Raw genomic sequence first — 15,440 nt, 5'->3', positions numbered from 1 at the left:
GACTGTTGACCCAGCAGAACTTGGAACTTCCTTCACAAGGCACAGCATGAAGATGAGGTAGATCACTAAGCCGCGCGTTTCTGGCAGCACAGAACCCTGACAAGGTCTGCGCGCACTTCACGGGCTTAGAACAGATCTGACACCGTATTAACACATGACTTGAAATGGTCGCGGTGACTTTGAGAAACCATGCAGCCACCCGAATAGACAGCTGAGCGTAGTATGCAGGACGCATTATCGTCACGTAGCAAATCGCATCATTATCATTGATTGGTTTACGTGACATATGAAGAAGTGCATGAGTGTGATGGAACTTGGGCTAAGGCCTTGCATTGATTAGATCTGACATGGAAAAAACTCTAGCACGTAAGTAAATATAGCTGCAAATGTGTCTGTGATAGTAATACACATGTCATTCCTTTCTTCTTTAACTACTGATAGACCGGTTGCATACCTATAGCATGTTGAACATATTCTACTGCACGTTAATTTGTAATAAAACGCAGCACACACACATTATCACGATGCATTTATGAGTTTGTTGGTCAGTGCTGCGCCGATCGGGTACAATAATAAACCAATGCCGCTCTTTCGTTACCGGCATATATTTCTGACGTCCCAAGCACGTACAACAATATACCATTATGACTAGAAAGTAAGGCATAGACAAATTATGATTCATGGTCAATAAATGGAAAACGTATCCTCTCCGTTATTCCTTCCATGTCTGGCTCTTATATTCGCGCACACCCAAAGGCGCCAGTCAACCACGCCCTACACTGCCCTGTCGGGGAGACATCCAACGAGGTGCAGATCACGCCACAGGGGCTACCAGAGGGCCGAACAAACGGCCGCGAGCAGCCGGCCCAGCGCGATCACACCGCAACATCAGGAGTCACACCCCGGCCGTGTCTGGACACCGGTACTGACGACCAGCTGACAGCGCCCGACGTCGGCAGGGCTGCTGCTTCACCCTTCCGAGGTCGCCGCCAGGGCTGGGCGCGATCGTCGCGCAGCTGCTGATCCCTGCGCTCGGCGGAGAACGCGCTGAACGCGGCGCTCGGCGGAGAACGCGCTGAGCGTGACGCTCGGCGAAGGACGCGCTGAACGCGGCGCTCGGCGGAGAACGCGCCGAACGCGGCGCTCGGCGGAGGACGCGCTAAACGCGGCGCTCGACGGAGAACGCGCCGAACGCAGGTGTCCGGTCAAAGGGACGTGCTCCAGATGGAGGGCTCCGACCCGGCACAACAGCAGAGGCCGGATTCGGATGCGGCGGCAGGCGCTGCAGGAGACTCGCCGCACTTCATCGTATAAACTCTGGAACACAGAATGCAAATGAAAAGTGAATGACACAATGTGCAGGACAGCACTTGAAATGACACGGGTGCGATATGGATGGCTACTGTGCAGCGCGAAATGCTTTTTCGGGATGGTGATTTCTGTTGACAATCCTCGAAACCATACCAAAAACAACTTTGACACATGTGAGTTGCATGAACTGTAAGAGCGAAACCTACCTTTGGTATGACAGCAAACACAGGCGAACTTGGAAGCGCTCAAATGTAGAAGAAGTTGTCGTAGTCTGCGCACGGCGCCAGGGAGAGAGAGGCCGTTCGGGAGCTCCTGGCCCGGCGCCCGTCCCCTTCCGCCATCTCCCGAACAGGTCGGCACAGCTCTTTGTTCCTGCTCCACTGCAGAAACTGCAATGCGATGTGCGCGTTACTTTGGGATCATGGTGGCAATCACGATAACGACGTAGAAGGGCAACGCTAAATTGCAGCATCAATTATATTAGTAATTACGTGAATGCCAATAGCAGTAAATACCTGCCACACAACAAGTGACGTCCCTTATTACACTGCCCTGAAGCCGTCACGTCGTTGGTACCCATCACGTTAAATATCGGACATCAGGTTACAAAATAAACACCCCAAAAATGATAGTTTTGATGCGTCGGTTGATCAGCCTAGTAGAAAAGCCCGCAATTCGCCGTAAAAGTATAGCGTACAACTCAGTACGCACCCTAAGGCGGCCAGCCCCCATGTACCCCCTGGTCAGTATAAGGCTGCCATCTGGCCGAGACGATGCCACAAGATTAACAGGTCATAAAACTGCGCGCGCACAACAAAACAAACGGAATGCATGCGTCGTTAGCGGTAATTAATAGATGGCCGTGGCGTTCAAGGTCGACACACCTGTTGATCTCACCTGATGGGGCCTCAAAAGGGTTCACAAGAAAGGATTACGTGGGGGAGACGGAAGGACCTTGAGCACGCAAAACGCCCCGGTCATTAGGTCCCACAATGGGTCGCTCTAAGGAGACAGGAGATCCGCGTCTGGAGGGCATCCAGCAGCCCAAAATTCGGTAGCGGAAAAATACGTCCGTGCAGTGGGTTCTCCGTTTTTCAATCATAAGATGGCTTCTTTTACCAACGGCCAGCTCGGGGTCACTCACCGATCGCCTGAGGGGGAAGTCCCGTCCGGAGCGTGGCGTGCCCGGCGGCCGCTTCCTCAGCACGAAGCTGTAGTCGCTGCTGGAGGCCCACTCTTGCTGTATGAGCAGCGGACGGTCGTCCGGATGCAGCTTGCGCTCGAAGCCCGTTGTACGGCCCACCTGAACAACCATATCGACACATCGTCAGAACGACCCTCAATCTCATAACTCTCATTATGCAGCGAGCATATTGTTCCATCACGCTGAGGAAAACCCACGAACTTATCTGCGACAACATGCAAATGCAGGCAAAAAGGCCAGCTTCACTCGAGTCCCGTCCACCGCTGTAAAGACACACCGTCATGGCTCACGTCCACCGCTGTAAAGACACACCGTCATGGCTCACGTCCACCGCTGTAAAGACACGCCGTCATGGCTCACGTCCACCGCCGTAGAGACACACTGGCATGGCTCACGTCCACCGCTGTAAAAACACGCCGTCATGGCTCACGTCCACCGCCGTAGAGACACACTGGCATGGCTCACGTCCACCGCTGTAAAGACACGCCGTCATGGCTCACGTCCACCGATGTAGAGACACACTGGCATGGCTCACGTCCACCGCTGTAGAGACACACCGTCATGGCTCACGTCCACCGCTGTAAAGACACACCGTCATCTCTCATGTCCACCGCTGTAGAGACACACTGGCATGGCTCACGTTCACCGCTGTAGAGACACACCGTCATGGCTCACGTCCACCGCTGTAAAGACACGCCGTCATCTCTCACGTCCACCGCTGTAGAGACACACTGGCATGGCTCACGTCCACCGCTGTAGAGACACACCGTCATGGCTCACGTCCACCGCTGTAAAGACACGCCGTCATGGCTCACGTCCACCGCCGTAGAGACACACTGGCATGGCTCACGTCCACCGCTGTAAAGACACGCCGTCATGGCTCACGTCCACCGCTGTAAAGACACACCGTCATCTCTCACGTCCACCGCTGTAGAGACACACCGTCATGGCTCACGTTCACCTCTGTAGCAAAAAATGTCATGGCTCATATCCACGGCTGTTAGATCGCACTGTCATGGCTCACGCACCTCGTAAAGAGAGAACGAGTTGACGCTCTCCGAAGATTTGTAGCAGTTGAGCAGCAGTTGAATCAGTTGGTCCAGCGTCGTCCGCTCCGACACCAACAAACTCTTGTACTGGGACTGGGGCACAAGCATCCCCGAGTTAGTTCACGCGACTCAGATTTCTATTTGTCCGATGCATTATTCCCCTCTAGCTTCTACAAATCTACACAAAGACCGGAAAAGCTCTTAGACATGACGGAGAATGTTTCTTTGGGAAACATTTATGAACCAAGGGTCTCTAAGCCGTTGTTTGTGTCTGAGATACAACTTCCCACGAGGAGTCAGAATGTCTGGACATAGCTGCTTTGGACATGGACGTATTATATGGATGTATTTTATGTTTCTGGGCAACAGTCAAAGTCCACTTTTGTTTTGTTATTATGTTATATGTTCGACCTCTGAGTGCCGCATGGCACGGTGTCACGTTACGCCGAACTCAGTCTCCTTTAGTCCAGCACGGAGCCGGACATCGGTGTCGCGCCCGCCGCCGGCGACAGACCCACCTCGGCCATCAGCACGCTGTCGAACACCTTGACCAGGCCTCCGTGCCGCATACGGACGGTGAACCTGCGGCAGAGGGACCGTCTCTCGTCACAGGTCCGGGTCCGGAGAGGGGTGAGGGGTGAGGCCGAGGGGAAGGGGGGCACGGTCGCACACCTCGCCACACGGCCGACCGGGCGCGGCGCGTCTCCGGGAAGGGGCCACGGCGGACGCCACCGCACCGCACCGCTCTCACGTGAGGTCACACGTCCGGATGCCGGCTCCGGCTGCTTCCGTGACCGGCCGGCCGGAAAAACGGGTGCCCTGTGGGCCGTCTGGGAGCGGTGGACGGTCCGTTCCCATGGTGGCCGGCGGACGACGCTCCCGTCCCAGGACATCGACGAGTGGCTGCTGCACACAGGCGATACTCACCTGGAGTCGGCGCGCGGGTAGCAGGCCTGCAGCTGGGCTGGACACGAGTCGTCATCCAGCACCAGGATCGTCCGCACAGAAGCACCTGTCAATAACGCAGCCGCTCAGTCCCCGCTGTCGTGATTGGGGCATGCTCCATTTCCCGGTGTCCGCGGTAGTCGGCGGTATGAACTGTACGGGGCAGCGCAATCATTTTACCAGTGGCAGGTCAGCCCTCGGTCACGGGATCGCGGCTGAAGTAGCTCGGCTCCGCACACCCCCGCACTGACACACCATGCCCCATTGCTGGCGGGCGTGACCGGAATTGACCCGCGGTGACCCCTGGTGGCGCACGGCCCACTTATGGTCCAGGTCGACGGCACGACACCAGAAGACGTGACCGTTTGATTTGCCTCAGCGTGATCGCGCGTCCACCCACGGGAAACAGTCCCGGAGTGGGGCGAGGCACGAATAGTTCCCGGTCGGGCTCAGATTTCAAGTGTACCAGTTTTTTGCTGGCGTTGTGACGTTTCAGCGATGCTTGGTCTTGCCTGAAACGTTCCAACTATGACGTGTGACAAATCCATGATTGGAGATATCCGACCTGTTCTCCTCAGCAGGAGTATAGGGCCAAATCAGTTTTAAAGCTAACGTGCACACAATATGATTATAATATATCGTGCACGTCACAATATCTAACGTGCACCATAACCTGGAATGCAACTTTCAAGTCTTAGGGTGACCCCTAATCCACGACCCAGGACGTTTCCAACCAAGGGCACCCAAAACTCAGACTACGACTCAGACTAGGACTCAAACCAAGACTATGCACTTGTGAAAACGCACCCTGTGCTTCAACCAAACAGTGGACGCCGCTCTTGGTGTCGAGACTGTCGTACGCACGAGATTCAGGGCGTGTCCCAGAACGGCTCGTGAGCATCTGCTGCCGTTTCCCGCCTAAATGCCGTGATGTGTGCCGCGCTCGCTCCCGTGACCGAGTCCGCCGCACCCAGAACGCGGCTAATCAAGGCTAACTCGATGTGATTCGGGCCCATTTAAGCCGTAATTTCTCAGCGTAACGATGAACTGTCGCACTGTTAAGGAAGGCAATAAATCCGGCGTAAGCGCGTTCGGTAACGTAATCGCGCCTCTGAAAAGGTCCTGTCCGGACCTGCGTCCGTTGGCCGGCGTCCCCAGCGTTCGGGCAGAGGTGCATTCTGACGCGTGAGGAGCCGCCGCCGGCCCCGCGGGCGGCGAGAGGCCGCTCCCTCCCTCTCCGAGGGCGCCGTCAGGTGTCGCTGGACGGCGTCGGCTGTCCGTGGGAGCGCCTGCTGCCCGGAGCGGCCCGATCTGAAGCTTCCATCCTACTGTGACCAGTCCACCAGGAGCGCAGGCAGGCGCTGCTCGCCTCGTACCCGAGACAACCAGAGACAATCCGAGACAACCGCGGCAGGCCAGGACATGACGGCAATACCGCTACCATGCCGTGTGTTAACTGCCCCGTGTCTGTACCGGTGGCGAATGTTGTCAGCAGCTCAGCCGAGTGAGAGGGATTCCACGGCAAATGGCGAAACCGATAGGAATGGGGAGCATACGGCCTTTGGGCTTGAGCCTAGGCTTGGTGGCATGGGCGTAGTGAATAGAAAACAGCCCGAGTCGGTTCCGCGCCAATGCCCCTCGCTGTTGTTAGTCGCTGTGTAGAGGCCGCTGTCGCATCTGCTGTACGCTCCAATTTTGCACCTGCTGCGTTTAACCACCTCTGGGCTGCTGCGGACTACCGTCTTGCGTGCCGTCTGATGATGCGATGATCCTATGCTACGATGATGCCATGTTGCGATGATCCGATTCATGTCCTGAATGGCTTAGCTAGCTGATGTCGGGCTATAATACTCCGCATGTATTGAATGTTAAAAGCCATTTTCGTCCTGACATGCCGCCTGCTCACCCCAGGTGAAATTCCTGACTTCCACCGAAGCCCTAACACGCGGTCTCAGCCTCCCCGTCCGTTACCTCCCTGAGTTATGTCACCCAGCGACCGTCGGACAACGAAAGTTCTGATGCTGTCGGACGGACCGAGGAGACACCTACGTTGGAGGGATGCTGGTATACGGACATGCTGGAAAGTCTGAGGAGTGGTGGGCTGGGGCAGGCGAGGTCTGCGCGTGACTGAGATGGATCACCTCTTTCGGCCTCATGCGTGTTGACAGTCCGAGTTGCAGGGGCGTGCCCAGCTTCTGGCCTGTCGTCACCTGCCTCCGGGTCTGTGTCTCCGTTTCTTTATGTCTGCGCCTACCGCTCCTGATACATACGTCTTCTGTCCCTCAGCTAGTGTGCCCTGTCTCCGCCACTGCTAACGCGGCCTCTTCCGATGCCTTGTCCCGTCTTCCCCTTCCCCTCCCCCCCCCCATCCCGCGCGCCTGCGGCGCGCGGCCACTTCGCCCGGCTGACATGGCCGCCGCATGTAGCCGGCGTCGTCGTCACTACACTTGCGTACTAAACTAATTCCAGTCATTTATGTTACTCACTATCTCCAGTAATTTGTGTTTCCTACTAACTCCATTTATCCAGTTCCGGACTGAACTCCATTGATGTGCGTTATCCACTAACTCCATTTCTACATGAATTCGTGCAGCTCAACGTCGCGTAACTATCATCTTTCTGCCGGATAAAAAGAGCCTTTACACTAGGCTGGGCTGTGAATAAGGCAGCAGCTCTGCAGCTGATCTTGTCGGCCAGTGCAAGGGGAAGGAGAGGGGAAGGAGAGGGGAGGGGAGGGGAGGGGGTGCCTGACCGGCGAACCTGCGTCTGATCCGCCCCGCTGCGTCGCCCTCAGACTGGAAACGAAAATTGGACACCAAACCAATGCCATGGCATGGTTAGAAGTGAACCACGCACAAAATCTGCCCCCCCCCCCCTCAACTAAACTCTACCGAGGCTCCATCGCCACGCTCCCATGATTACTTAGTTCAACATGACCAACGAAAACTGCACACGAGATGCTAAAATGGACCATACCGCTCCACTCCTGTACATAGAAAACTATGTAACACAGCCACCATCCGAGTGCACCAGACCGACCAGCGATGGTCAACGAACTTGTCCTCAGAACTGCACGCTTCACTGGCGTCCAGGCCAGCTGAGTGCATCTGATCCATTTGCGGCCAGTCGTGTACCGTAATTTACTGCCGTGCGATATAATCGTTGTTTACGAGTTACGAATAGTTACTTAACAGCTCAGTCAACAGCACGAACCGTAGCGGATGACGTACACATGCCGATGGGTTTGGAGAACGCCGTGAAACATTCGCCTGAGCTGCAGAGTACCCGGAGATCTGGCCGCCGTGCTACGTTAGTATCGTAGCTCACTTGCACCTATGATTCTCGATTCAGCATCAGGCAGACGCCTGAACACACCTGTGCTTCTGGTGGCCACCTCCATGGTGAGGAAGAACAGGTTGGGGTCGCGGTGTTTCATGCGGTATTTGTTGAGCAGCTGGTCCACCACGTCTCGGCACGTGGTCGTGTACTTGACACACATGGTCTTGTACTCGAGGTCAGGCCGTAGGCAGCGCGTGTACACCTTCACCGTCGTCTGGAACGAACAATTAATGTCAGAGATGGAACCGATAATGGTACGCTTGCCAAGGCGGAAGGTGGCACGTGTTTCTTCACGTACTTTATTAGTCTTCTGGACGATCTCTGAACGATCGTTATGATATAAGAACGCATATATTCACATTTCGGTTTGAAGAGAATGGAGTGTAGGCGACTGGAGTATGGTGCCGAAGGGATTATTTTTTTTTGGGGGGGGGATTTTTCTGCGGACGGGAGGGCATATCGTGCGTGGCCTAGAAACGACGTTTTGGTTATCATTTTCAGTCTGCAAGTGCACCGTCGAATTGAGACAGCCGAGCCGTTAACCATGGGCTCGGTGATGCGCCAGATGTCTTACCCCTGACGCGTTCCCTGTCATCTCCTGCCTACACTGCTCGATTCGTGAGCGTATGTGAAGCGCATGGGTACAAGTGTGTCCAAGGCACCCATGTGCACAACAACCCACAAAGCTTTAAAATCCCGTGCCGTGTTAGCCACTGTAATTAGTACATGCACACTGCGCAGTCATGCATCCATCACGACCTCAGCGAGCCGCCACAGACCCATGAACTCTCACTCACAGTAAATCACGGCCCGCATGCATTTAGGGTCCCGTTGAAAGGCGGTAAATTTCAGTGGCGTTACATCACGGGGTAGTGCGTGCCGCCTCCCACTGGGTACCTTCATTTGCGAAGATACTCGTGACTGGTCTACCGACTACTGTGAGGTCGTAACCTCGACCTTTCAGGGCCACCGCGCTTGAGTTGCACGGGAGAGGCGGGAACCATCTGGAACGAATCAGCAAAAGCAGGCCGGTTGTCACGCCCTATCGAGTGACTGCATCGCATCGATCGCACCGATCGCGTCGAGGACTGGTCAGTGGCAACGGGGTTTAGTGAAGCATGGCAGCTGCGGACCGCCGGACGACCTGCCCCCGTCGGCTCCAAACGAACGGCCGGGACGCAGCGGCCCACTTTTTGACGGCGTGTTTATGAAACCGGAAACACGGCCGACGACAAATACTGATGGCGTGTGGGAGGATGTAGTGATGTATTGTTTGGAGACGGTAGTTTGACAAGGGTGAGATCCGTGCCGTCGATTGAGCATCGGCCCAACAGGCCAGTACCAAAGGAACGTCGCCAAACGTGTAATCACGTACATATGTGTGGGGTTATCTTGTGCGTATGTGAAATTCTGGTTAACATGGTCCTATAGGAAGAGTCAAGTATTGTACTTGAATTTTACTAAGACCGAGACCCCTCTATCTGCCTCTTAGCGCACATGCTGGACCTTCTGGGTAAACTAGCCAGCTTTGAGTGGACAGACAGTTTAAAGAGCGTCGACGACGCGACGGATGGGCTGTCGGTGAGACGGCGGTCCCATTGCCATGACACACAACTCGACGCAGATCTCTGGAGAGCGTGAGTTGACCACGTGTTCGTGCCGTGTTAGAGACTAAGTGGTCGAGGTTTTCGCACGGCCGAATAGTTCTGCGGCCGACAGGTTGGTCGACGCGTCCAGCCCACCGGCCGCAGACGGGGACCCCGCCACTGGGCGCTGTTAGTGTCGACGCGTCCAGCCCACCGGCCGCAGACGGGGACCCCGCCACTGGGCGCTGTTAGTGTCAACGCGTCCAGCCCACCGGCCGCAGACGGGGACCCCCGCCACCGGGCGCTGTTAGTGTCGACGTCATCACTGCGGCCCAGCAGTATCGCCTCGGGTCACTTCGATCCCAACGCTGCCACCTGTACCCCCTCACCGCCTGCTGTAGCCCGCTGCCCTGACAAGCGTCCCTTAGTGAACAATGACCCGGTTCCCGGTGAGCGGGTGACAGATGAGGTGAGGTGAGGTGAGGTGAGGCCGGCGCCTGGTGGGCGGGTGACAGGTGAGGTGAGGTGAGGTGAGGCAGGCGCCTGGTGGGCGGGTGACAGGTGAGGTGAGATGAGGTGAGGTGAGGCAGGCGCCTGGTGGGCGGGTGACAGGTGAGGTGAGGTGAGGCCGGCGCCTGGTGGGCGGGTGACAGGTGAGGTGAGGTGAGGTGAGGCAGGCGCCTGGTGGGCGGGTGACAGGTGAGGTGAGGTGAGGTGAGGTGAGGCAGGCGCCTGGTGGGCGGGGTGACAGGTGAGGTGAGGTGAGGTGAGGTGAGGCAGGGCGCCTGGTGGGCGGGTGACAGGTGAGATGAGGTGAGGTGAGGTGAGGTGAGGTGAGGCAGGCGCCTGGTGGGCGGGTGACAGGTGAGGTGAGGTGAGGTGAGGTGAGGTGAGGTGAGGTGAGGTGAGGTGAGGCAGGCGCCTGGTGAGCGCGCGATAGGTGAGGTGAAAAGAGGTAAGATGGCGGCGTCCGCAGCCTACGAGCGAGAATGAAGAGAACTTCATCTTAACTAGGCGCATCAGAAAAATGAGCTAATGCGGAAGAGTACTGCGGAAACACTTCTGGTGCTCCACAATCTAAAAATATTTGGCTTGATGCCAAAATAAACACACTTAATGCATTTCAGGATGGCAAGTGAGGTATGAGAGTAATCCGCCCAGCTTCTGTGATAACGTCATTCTCTCTTTGCTGCTTCATGCGAATATAAATGTGTGACTCGGTGGTATGAACAAACCATTCATTACAGAACGCTGTTCGCTGCACAGACCACCATTCATTCATGACGCATGCACTCAGTCCGGAATCCTCAATGCTTATGAGCGGTACAGCAGAACGCTGCCGCGACTTGATCCCAACCTACCAATCACGTCCAACTCTCCCTCGTTCCCAACCCCGACCACTGGCGGCCAACCGGTAACAAAGATTTCGGAGGCGGCCGGGAGGTGCGTGCCGGCACCTCTAAATGACGCGCCCCCGCGCCCCGGGCACGGCGATTACCGCCCGCGTAAGGCGCGCCGCGTCACCCTCGGCCGGTTAATGTATAACAGCGGCGACGGGCCGGCCATTAATCGGCCATTGATTTATTGGCCGCCACCGGCCGGCCGGGCCAGTTCATCAGACTACCCCGACGAGCCCGTCTTCATCCCAGCCACGCCGCGTCCGCAGGCGGACGACCAGCTCAGCCGTCGGCAGCACGGGGGCCGTCCGCAGCACGGGGCCGTCCGCAGCACGGGGGCCGTCCGCAGCACGGGGCCGTCCGCAGCACGGGGGCCGTCCGCAGCACGGGGGCCGTCCGCAGCACGGGGCCGTCCGCAGCACGGGGCCGTCCGCAGCACGGGGGCCGTCCGCAGCACGGGGCCGTCCGCAGCACGGGGCCGTCCGCAGCACGGGGGCCGTCCGCAGCACGGGGGCCGTCCGCAGCACGGGGGCCGTCCGCAGCACGGGGCCGTCCGCAGCACGGGGGCCGTCCGCAGCACGGGGGCCGTCCGCAGCACGCCCCGCGACGACTGTGCTCACTGCTGCCCGACAGGATTACGTGGGCCCCGGCATGTGGCGCGAGGCTCGGCGAGTGGCCGGTGATGTACGAGACGCGAGGTTCGGACGGTCGCACGTTAAGGCGGATTCCCGTGGGCGTAGTCCACATGCCGGAGCTCTCTGTGCCGATTCATTGCCTTCGATGATAAATGTCGCCGCCTGCTGCTCGCGGTCCTGTTGCATGAAGTGCTAGCGCACCATTGCAGCTCCCCCTAACTCTTCGTCTTACCGTGGACAAATCCCGTACACTGGTGCTGGTCCCTGAACCTGCACCTTACCATGAACCAGCTGATACACTGAGACCGCCCTGGGTCTGATCTGGGACTTATCTGACCTGGGCCTGGTCTGGTCTGGTCTCTGTCTGATCCGGGTCAGGTCTAAGTCTGGGTCTGATTTCGACGGGGCCTAGTCTTGGTCTGTGCTGGACATGGTCCAGATCTCCGTCTTACCGTGGGCGTGGCCGGCACGCTGGTGCTGCCCGTGCTGCTCTGTGTCTCGTTCAGCGATGTGTAGGAGGAGGAGCGAGACGACAGAGCCGGCTCGTGCAGTGAGCTGAAGCTCATGGTGGAGTTGATGCTCAGAGTGTCCGCCTTCTGGCCAGACCGCATCAGCGAGGACCGCAGCGGGTTGATCTGCACGTGCTTCAGCATTGTCCTGAAGCAACAAAGTTCGTGGTTAATATTTGTACTGATCTTGAGCTCGTTCAGGGAAAGAGTGTCCAGCCTTAGGGGCATATTTCTAAAACATGCTGTGGCTAAGCCTCCGGACCAGCTGCGTTTGCCAAAAGCACTGGGTAGTGCCACTGCAGTAGCGTCAATATGCAATGAAAATATTATTTTTCAATTATTTTCGGGTAAAAATTACATTATCAACATTTCGTCACAGCAGTACACGTATTCCTTTGTAGCGCCAGTGTGTAACCCTCGTCTGCGACAGATCACGCTGGCAGGGTCTGCTGAGGACCGTCGTCAGCTGTTGCGAACTAGAGGTAACGCTTCTGAGCTGTTTTAACCCACACATTGTGGGCCTGCGGACTTAAGAGCGGCACCTCTACTAGTACGAGTGACGCCAGTACAAGTGGGCGATTGAGTTGGCACGGCGAGCGGCGAAGGCCATTTGTCAAAAGACGCATTGGTTGAAGTTGTTCCGTCACTTAAGACCATGTGGTAAGTCTGCTTCCTGAACGCAAAGTGCACTTCGGAAAAAGCCAGCGCTGAATACATTAAAGGAAGATCAAAGTCATTGTAAGATGGTTTGCTGAATTTGCTCGGCCTTATGCTACCTATATATATATATATATATATATATATATATATATATATATATATATATATATATATTTGCCCCTAGGCAGCGTTCCATCCTTTCCGAACCTTTACTGCAAATACATGCTGCCCTATTATTGTAATACAAATAGTACAGCACACACAAAAGCAAAACAATAGGGGGTATCGCTTTCCTAGTAGTGAGACCAGTGATATTTGTCTCATCGGAGAGGATTAGTCAACTTGAAATTCTGAGCTATTTGGAGGGATTTCACGAAAACTGGCATTCACGTTAAAGTCGGACGCGTCTGATCTATTAATAATTGAAGAGCACAAAACAGGTGGCATACTGAAATATTATTCAAAACTGAACCAGCTAACATGGTTTCTCACCGTTAACCTAAACAAGCTACACCAAAAACAAGACACACTATAACACATTTTTTGCCGGACAATACATTCCCGCTCTAGCCAACAAAACATTCAGCGACAGGAACGAGAGACGGCGGTATAAACACTCCCACCGCGGCCGTCCGCGTCCCGGTCCCAGTCGGCAGTCTGCTTATTGGTTCAGGCCGGGCGGGCGTCTGTGGGAACGGCCGGCGGCGCAGCGGGCCTGGGAGCGACGATGCCCGCCCGCCGGATGTTCTGGTGCGGCTGGCAGCGCCGCCTTCATAGATCGCCGAACCAACAAACTCTGCGCGCCCGCCGGCGGCAGGCCGCGCCGGCACTGAGGCCACGCACGAGGGCCAGTGCGGGGGAGACGGTGCCGGCCAGCGGTGGGCCGCGCCGGCACTGAGGCCACGCACGAGGGCCAGTGCGAGGAAGGCGGTGCCGGCCAGCGGTAGGCCGCGCCGGCACTGAGGCCACGCACGAGGGCTGGTGCAGGGGAGTCGGTGCCGGCCAGCGGTGGGCCGCAGCGGCACTGAGGCCACGCACGAGGGCCAGTGCGGGGAAGGCGGTGCCGGCCAGCGGTGGGCCGCAGCGGTACTGAGGCTACGCACGAGGATCGGCACAGGGTAATCGGCGCGCCGGCACTGAGGCCACGCACGAGGGCTGGTGCAGGGGAGTCGGTGCCGGACAGGAGCGGGCCGCGCCGGTGCTGAGGGCCGGTGCAGGGGAGTCGGTGCTGGACAGGAGCGGGCCGCGCCGGTGCTGAGGGCCGGTGCAGGGGAGTCGGTGCTGGACAGGAGCGGGCCGCGCCGGTGCTGAGGCCCCGCACGAAGGCCGGTGCCAAACGGTTCCGGGACGCGTGGAGGAACGAGGTCGGCTTGAAGTTAGTTTATGCAGACCTGGAGCCCGTTCCTGTCGCATCGCGCGTTGAGATCCATTAGCAGGGAGGTCTCCCCTCTCTCTCTTAACTGAGAGCTTGTAAACGGTCAGAAACGGCCAAATGCTTGAAGAATTTCGCTGGAGCAGCGCTTTCCCGGGCTTAGGATGTATGAGCACACAGTTCCTCTTTCCCTGAAGTAAGGCATGCCTGCCTTTTAGCTACTGGCGGAGGGAAGTGTTGCTTATCTGTTTTGTGTCTGCTTCTGCTCCCACAAACCCCGGCGCTGCCAATTTGTCCTCAACCCGGCCCCTGAAGCGTCTGGAGCATTACGGTACCTTGCCTGCAGCAGCCGTACTGTCCTCGGGCCTTGAGCTGGCACCGAATGTTGCTCAAATGAGTCTAACCACTGGGCGGCGGTGCGGAGTTCACGTCACGTTGATGGAAAAACCAGTAAGACGCCTTTTGATTTAATTTTCTGTCTCCCAAATACTTCGCCGCAATGCAAATTTTCAAGGCGGACAAAGTCTAAGTGTTATCAAAGTTAAGTAGGGGAATGGCTCTATCACCCCACCCCACCCCACCCCCTGTTTCGACTCTATTGCCATTCCGCCCAAATTCCAGAAGGTGACCGTCACCACAGTTTTTTCCCGTAGCAAACCATTTTGTTTTTGGGGGGGGGGGGGGGGGGGTGGGTGGGACGAATAACTTCTATTATCAATGCCATGGTGTGCTGCCCTGAACGCCAACACCGGGCAATGTGCATGCATATGTATGTAATGAAAGGCAGAGAAGATGGGCATCGCCACCTCCCATACATGATTCTTTTTTATTCTTACACAATGGTCACCTGTTTGACAAGGAAAGCTGCCAAAATATATCCTACACACATTCTACTTACCTTACGTTTTCCAATGCACTCTTCTTCACACAGATTTCCCGATCCAGCGACGATCAGCCCCCAACTCGCATCACAGCACCAGCCTGCACGCCACCGTCGCCCAGGAGCGCGGCGCCCCCCCGGCACCCGCTCTACCACACACTGAAGGCTCGGACCGGAACCGGAGGAGTAGTACGCTTCGGCGACGTGACGTCACAGCATGGTGGGCCAATGGCCGGGCGGCCCCGGGCGCCGGCCGGCCTCGGACGGCGGTCCTCCCCGCCCGCCGGCGCAACGAAGGCTTGCCTCTCGCGGTGCTGACGTGGCCCGCCTCGCCGCCTCACCTGTATGTTCAGATGCATGCTGACGATGGAGCGGCGAGACGAGCGGCGGCGGCAGCAGCTGGCTCTGTTTGGACGGTGTGGAGGCGGCCGGCGCGGCAGGTGCCGGACGCCAGCTGGCCGCGGGACGCCCGCCGAGCCGGCACCCATGTCTGGCGGCGTCCAGCAGGAGGCCGCCAGGTGGCGCCGGGCCGCCTCCTGCGGGTCGGTAGCAG

The 15,440-nt window shown here is 57.2% G+C and overlaps 1 protein-coding gene across 2 annotated transcripts; it reads right to left on the bottom strand.

Annotated features, from left to right (window-relative positions):
* Window positions 1-586: 586 nt before the first annotated feature.
* LOC119090324 (uncharacterized) lies at window positions 587-15,027 on the bottom strand. Of its 2 annotated transcripts, none has more exons than XM_037213113.1 (9): window positions 14,906-15,027; window positions 11,919-12,123; window positions 7,885-8,062; window positions 4,492-4,576; window positions 4,083-4,146; window positions 3,544-3,657; window positions 2,456-2,614; window positions 1,518-1,700; window positions 587-1,317 (listed from the first exon to the last, which is right to left on the bottom strand). In XM_037213113.1, the coding sequence occupies exons 2-8, from the start codon at window positions 12,117-12,119 to the stop codon at window positions 1,557-1,559; spliced, it is 945 nt and encodes a 314-aa protein (XP_037069008.1). In that variant the 5' UTR covers window positions 12,120-12,123; window positions 14,906-15,027; the 3' UTR covers window positions 587-1,317; window positions 1,518-1,556. The 2 variants fall into 2 exon arrangements, with proteins under 2 accessions (XP_037069008.1, XP_037069009.1); XM_037213114.1 differs by having other exon boundaries at window positions 14,911-15,027.
* Window positions 15,028-15,440: the final 413 nt, after the last annotated feature.

Source organism: Pollicipes pollicipes, unplaced genomic scaffold, assembly GCF_011947565.3.
Source record: "Pollicipes pollicipes isolate AB1234 unplaced genomic scaffold, Ppol_2.1 Scaffold_3087;HRSCAF=3621_pilon_pilon_pilon, whole genome shotgun sequence".
In the NCBI taxonomy this organism is placed as follows: domain Eukaryota; kingdom Metazoa; phylum Arthropoda; class Thecostraca; order Pollicipedomorpha; family Pollicipedidae; genus Pollicipes; species Pollicipes pollicipes.
This window is presented reverse-complemented; position numbering and strand designations above follow the sequence as displayed.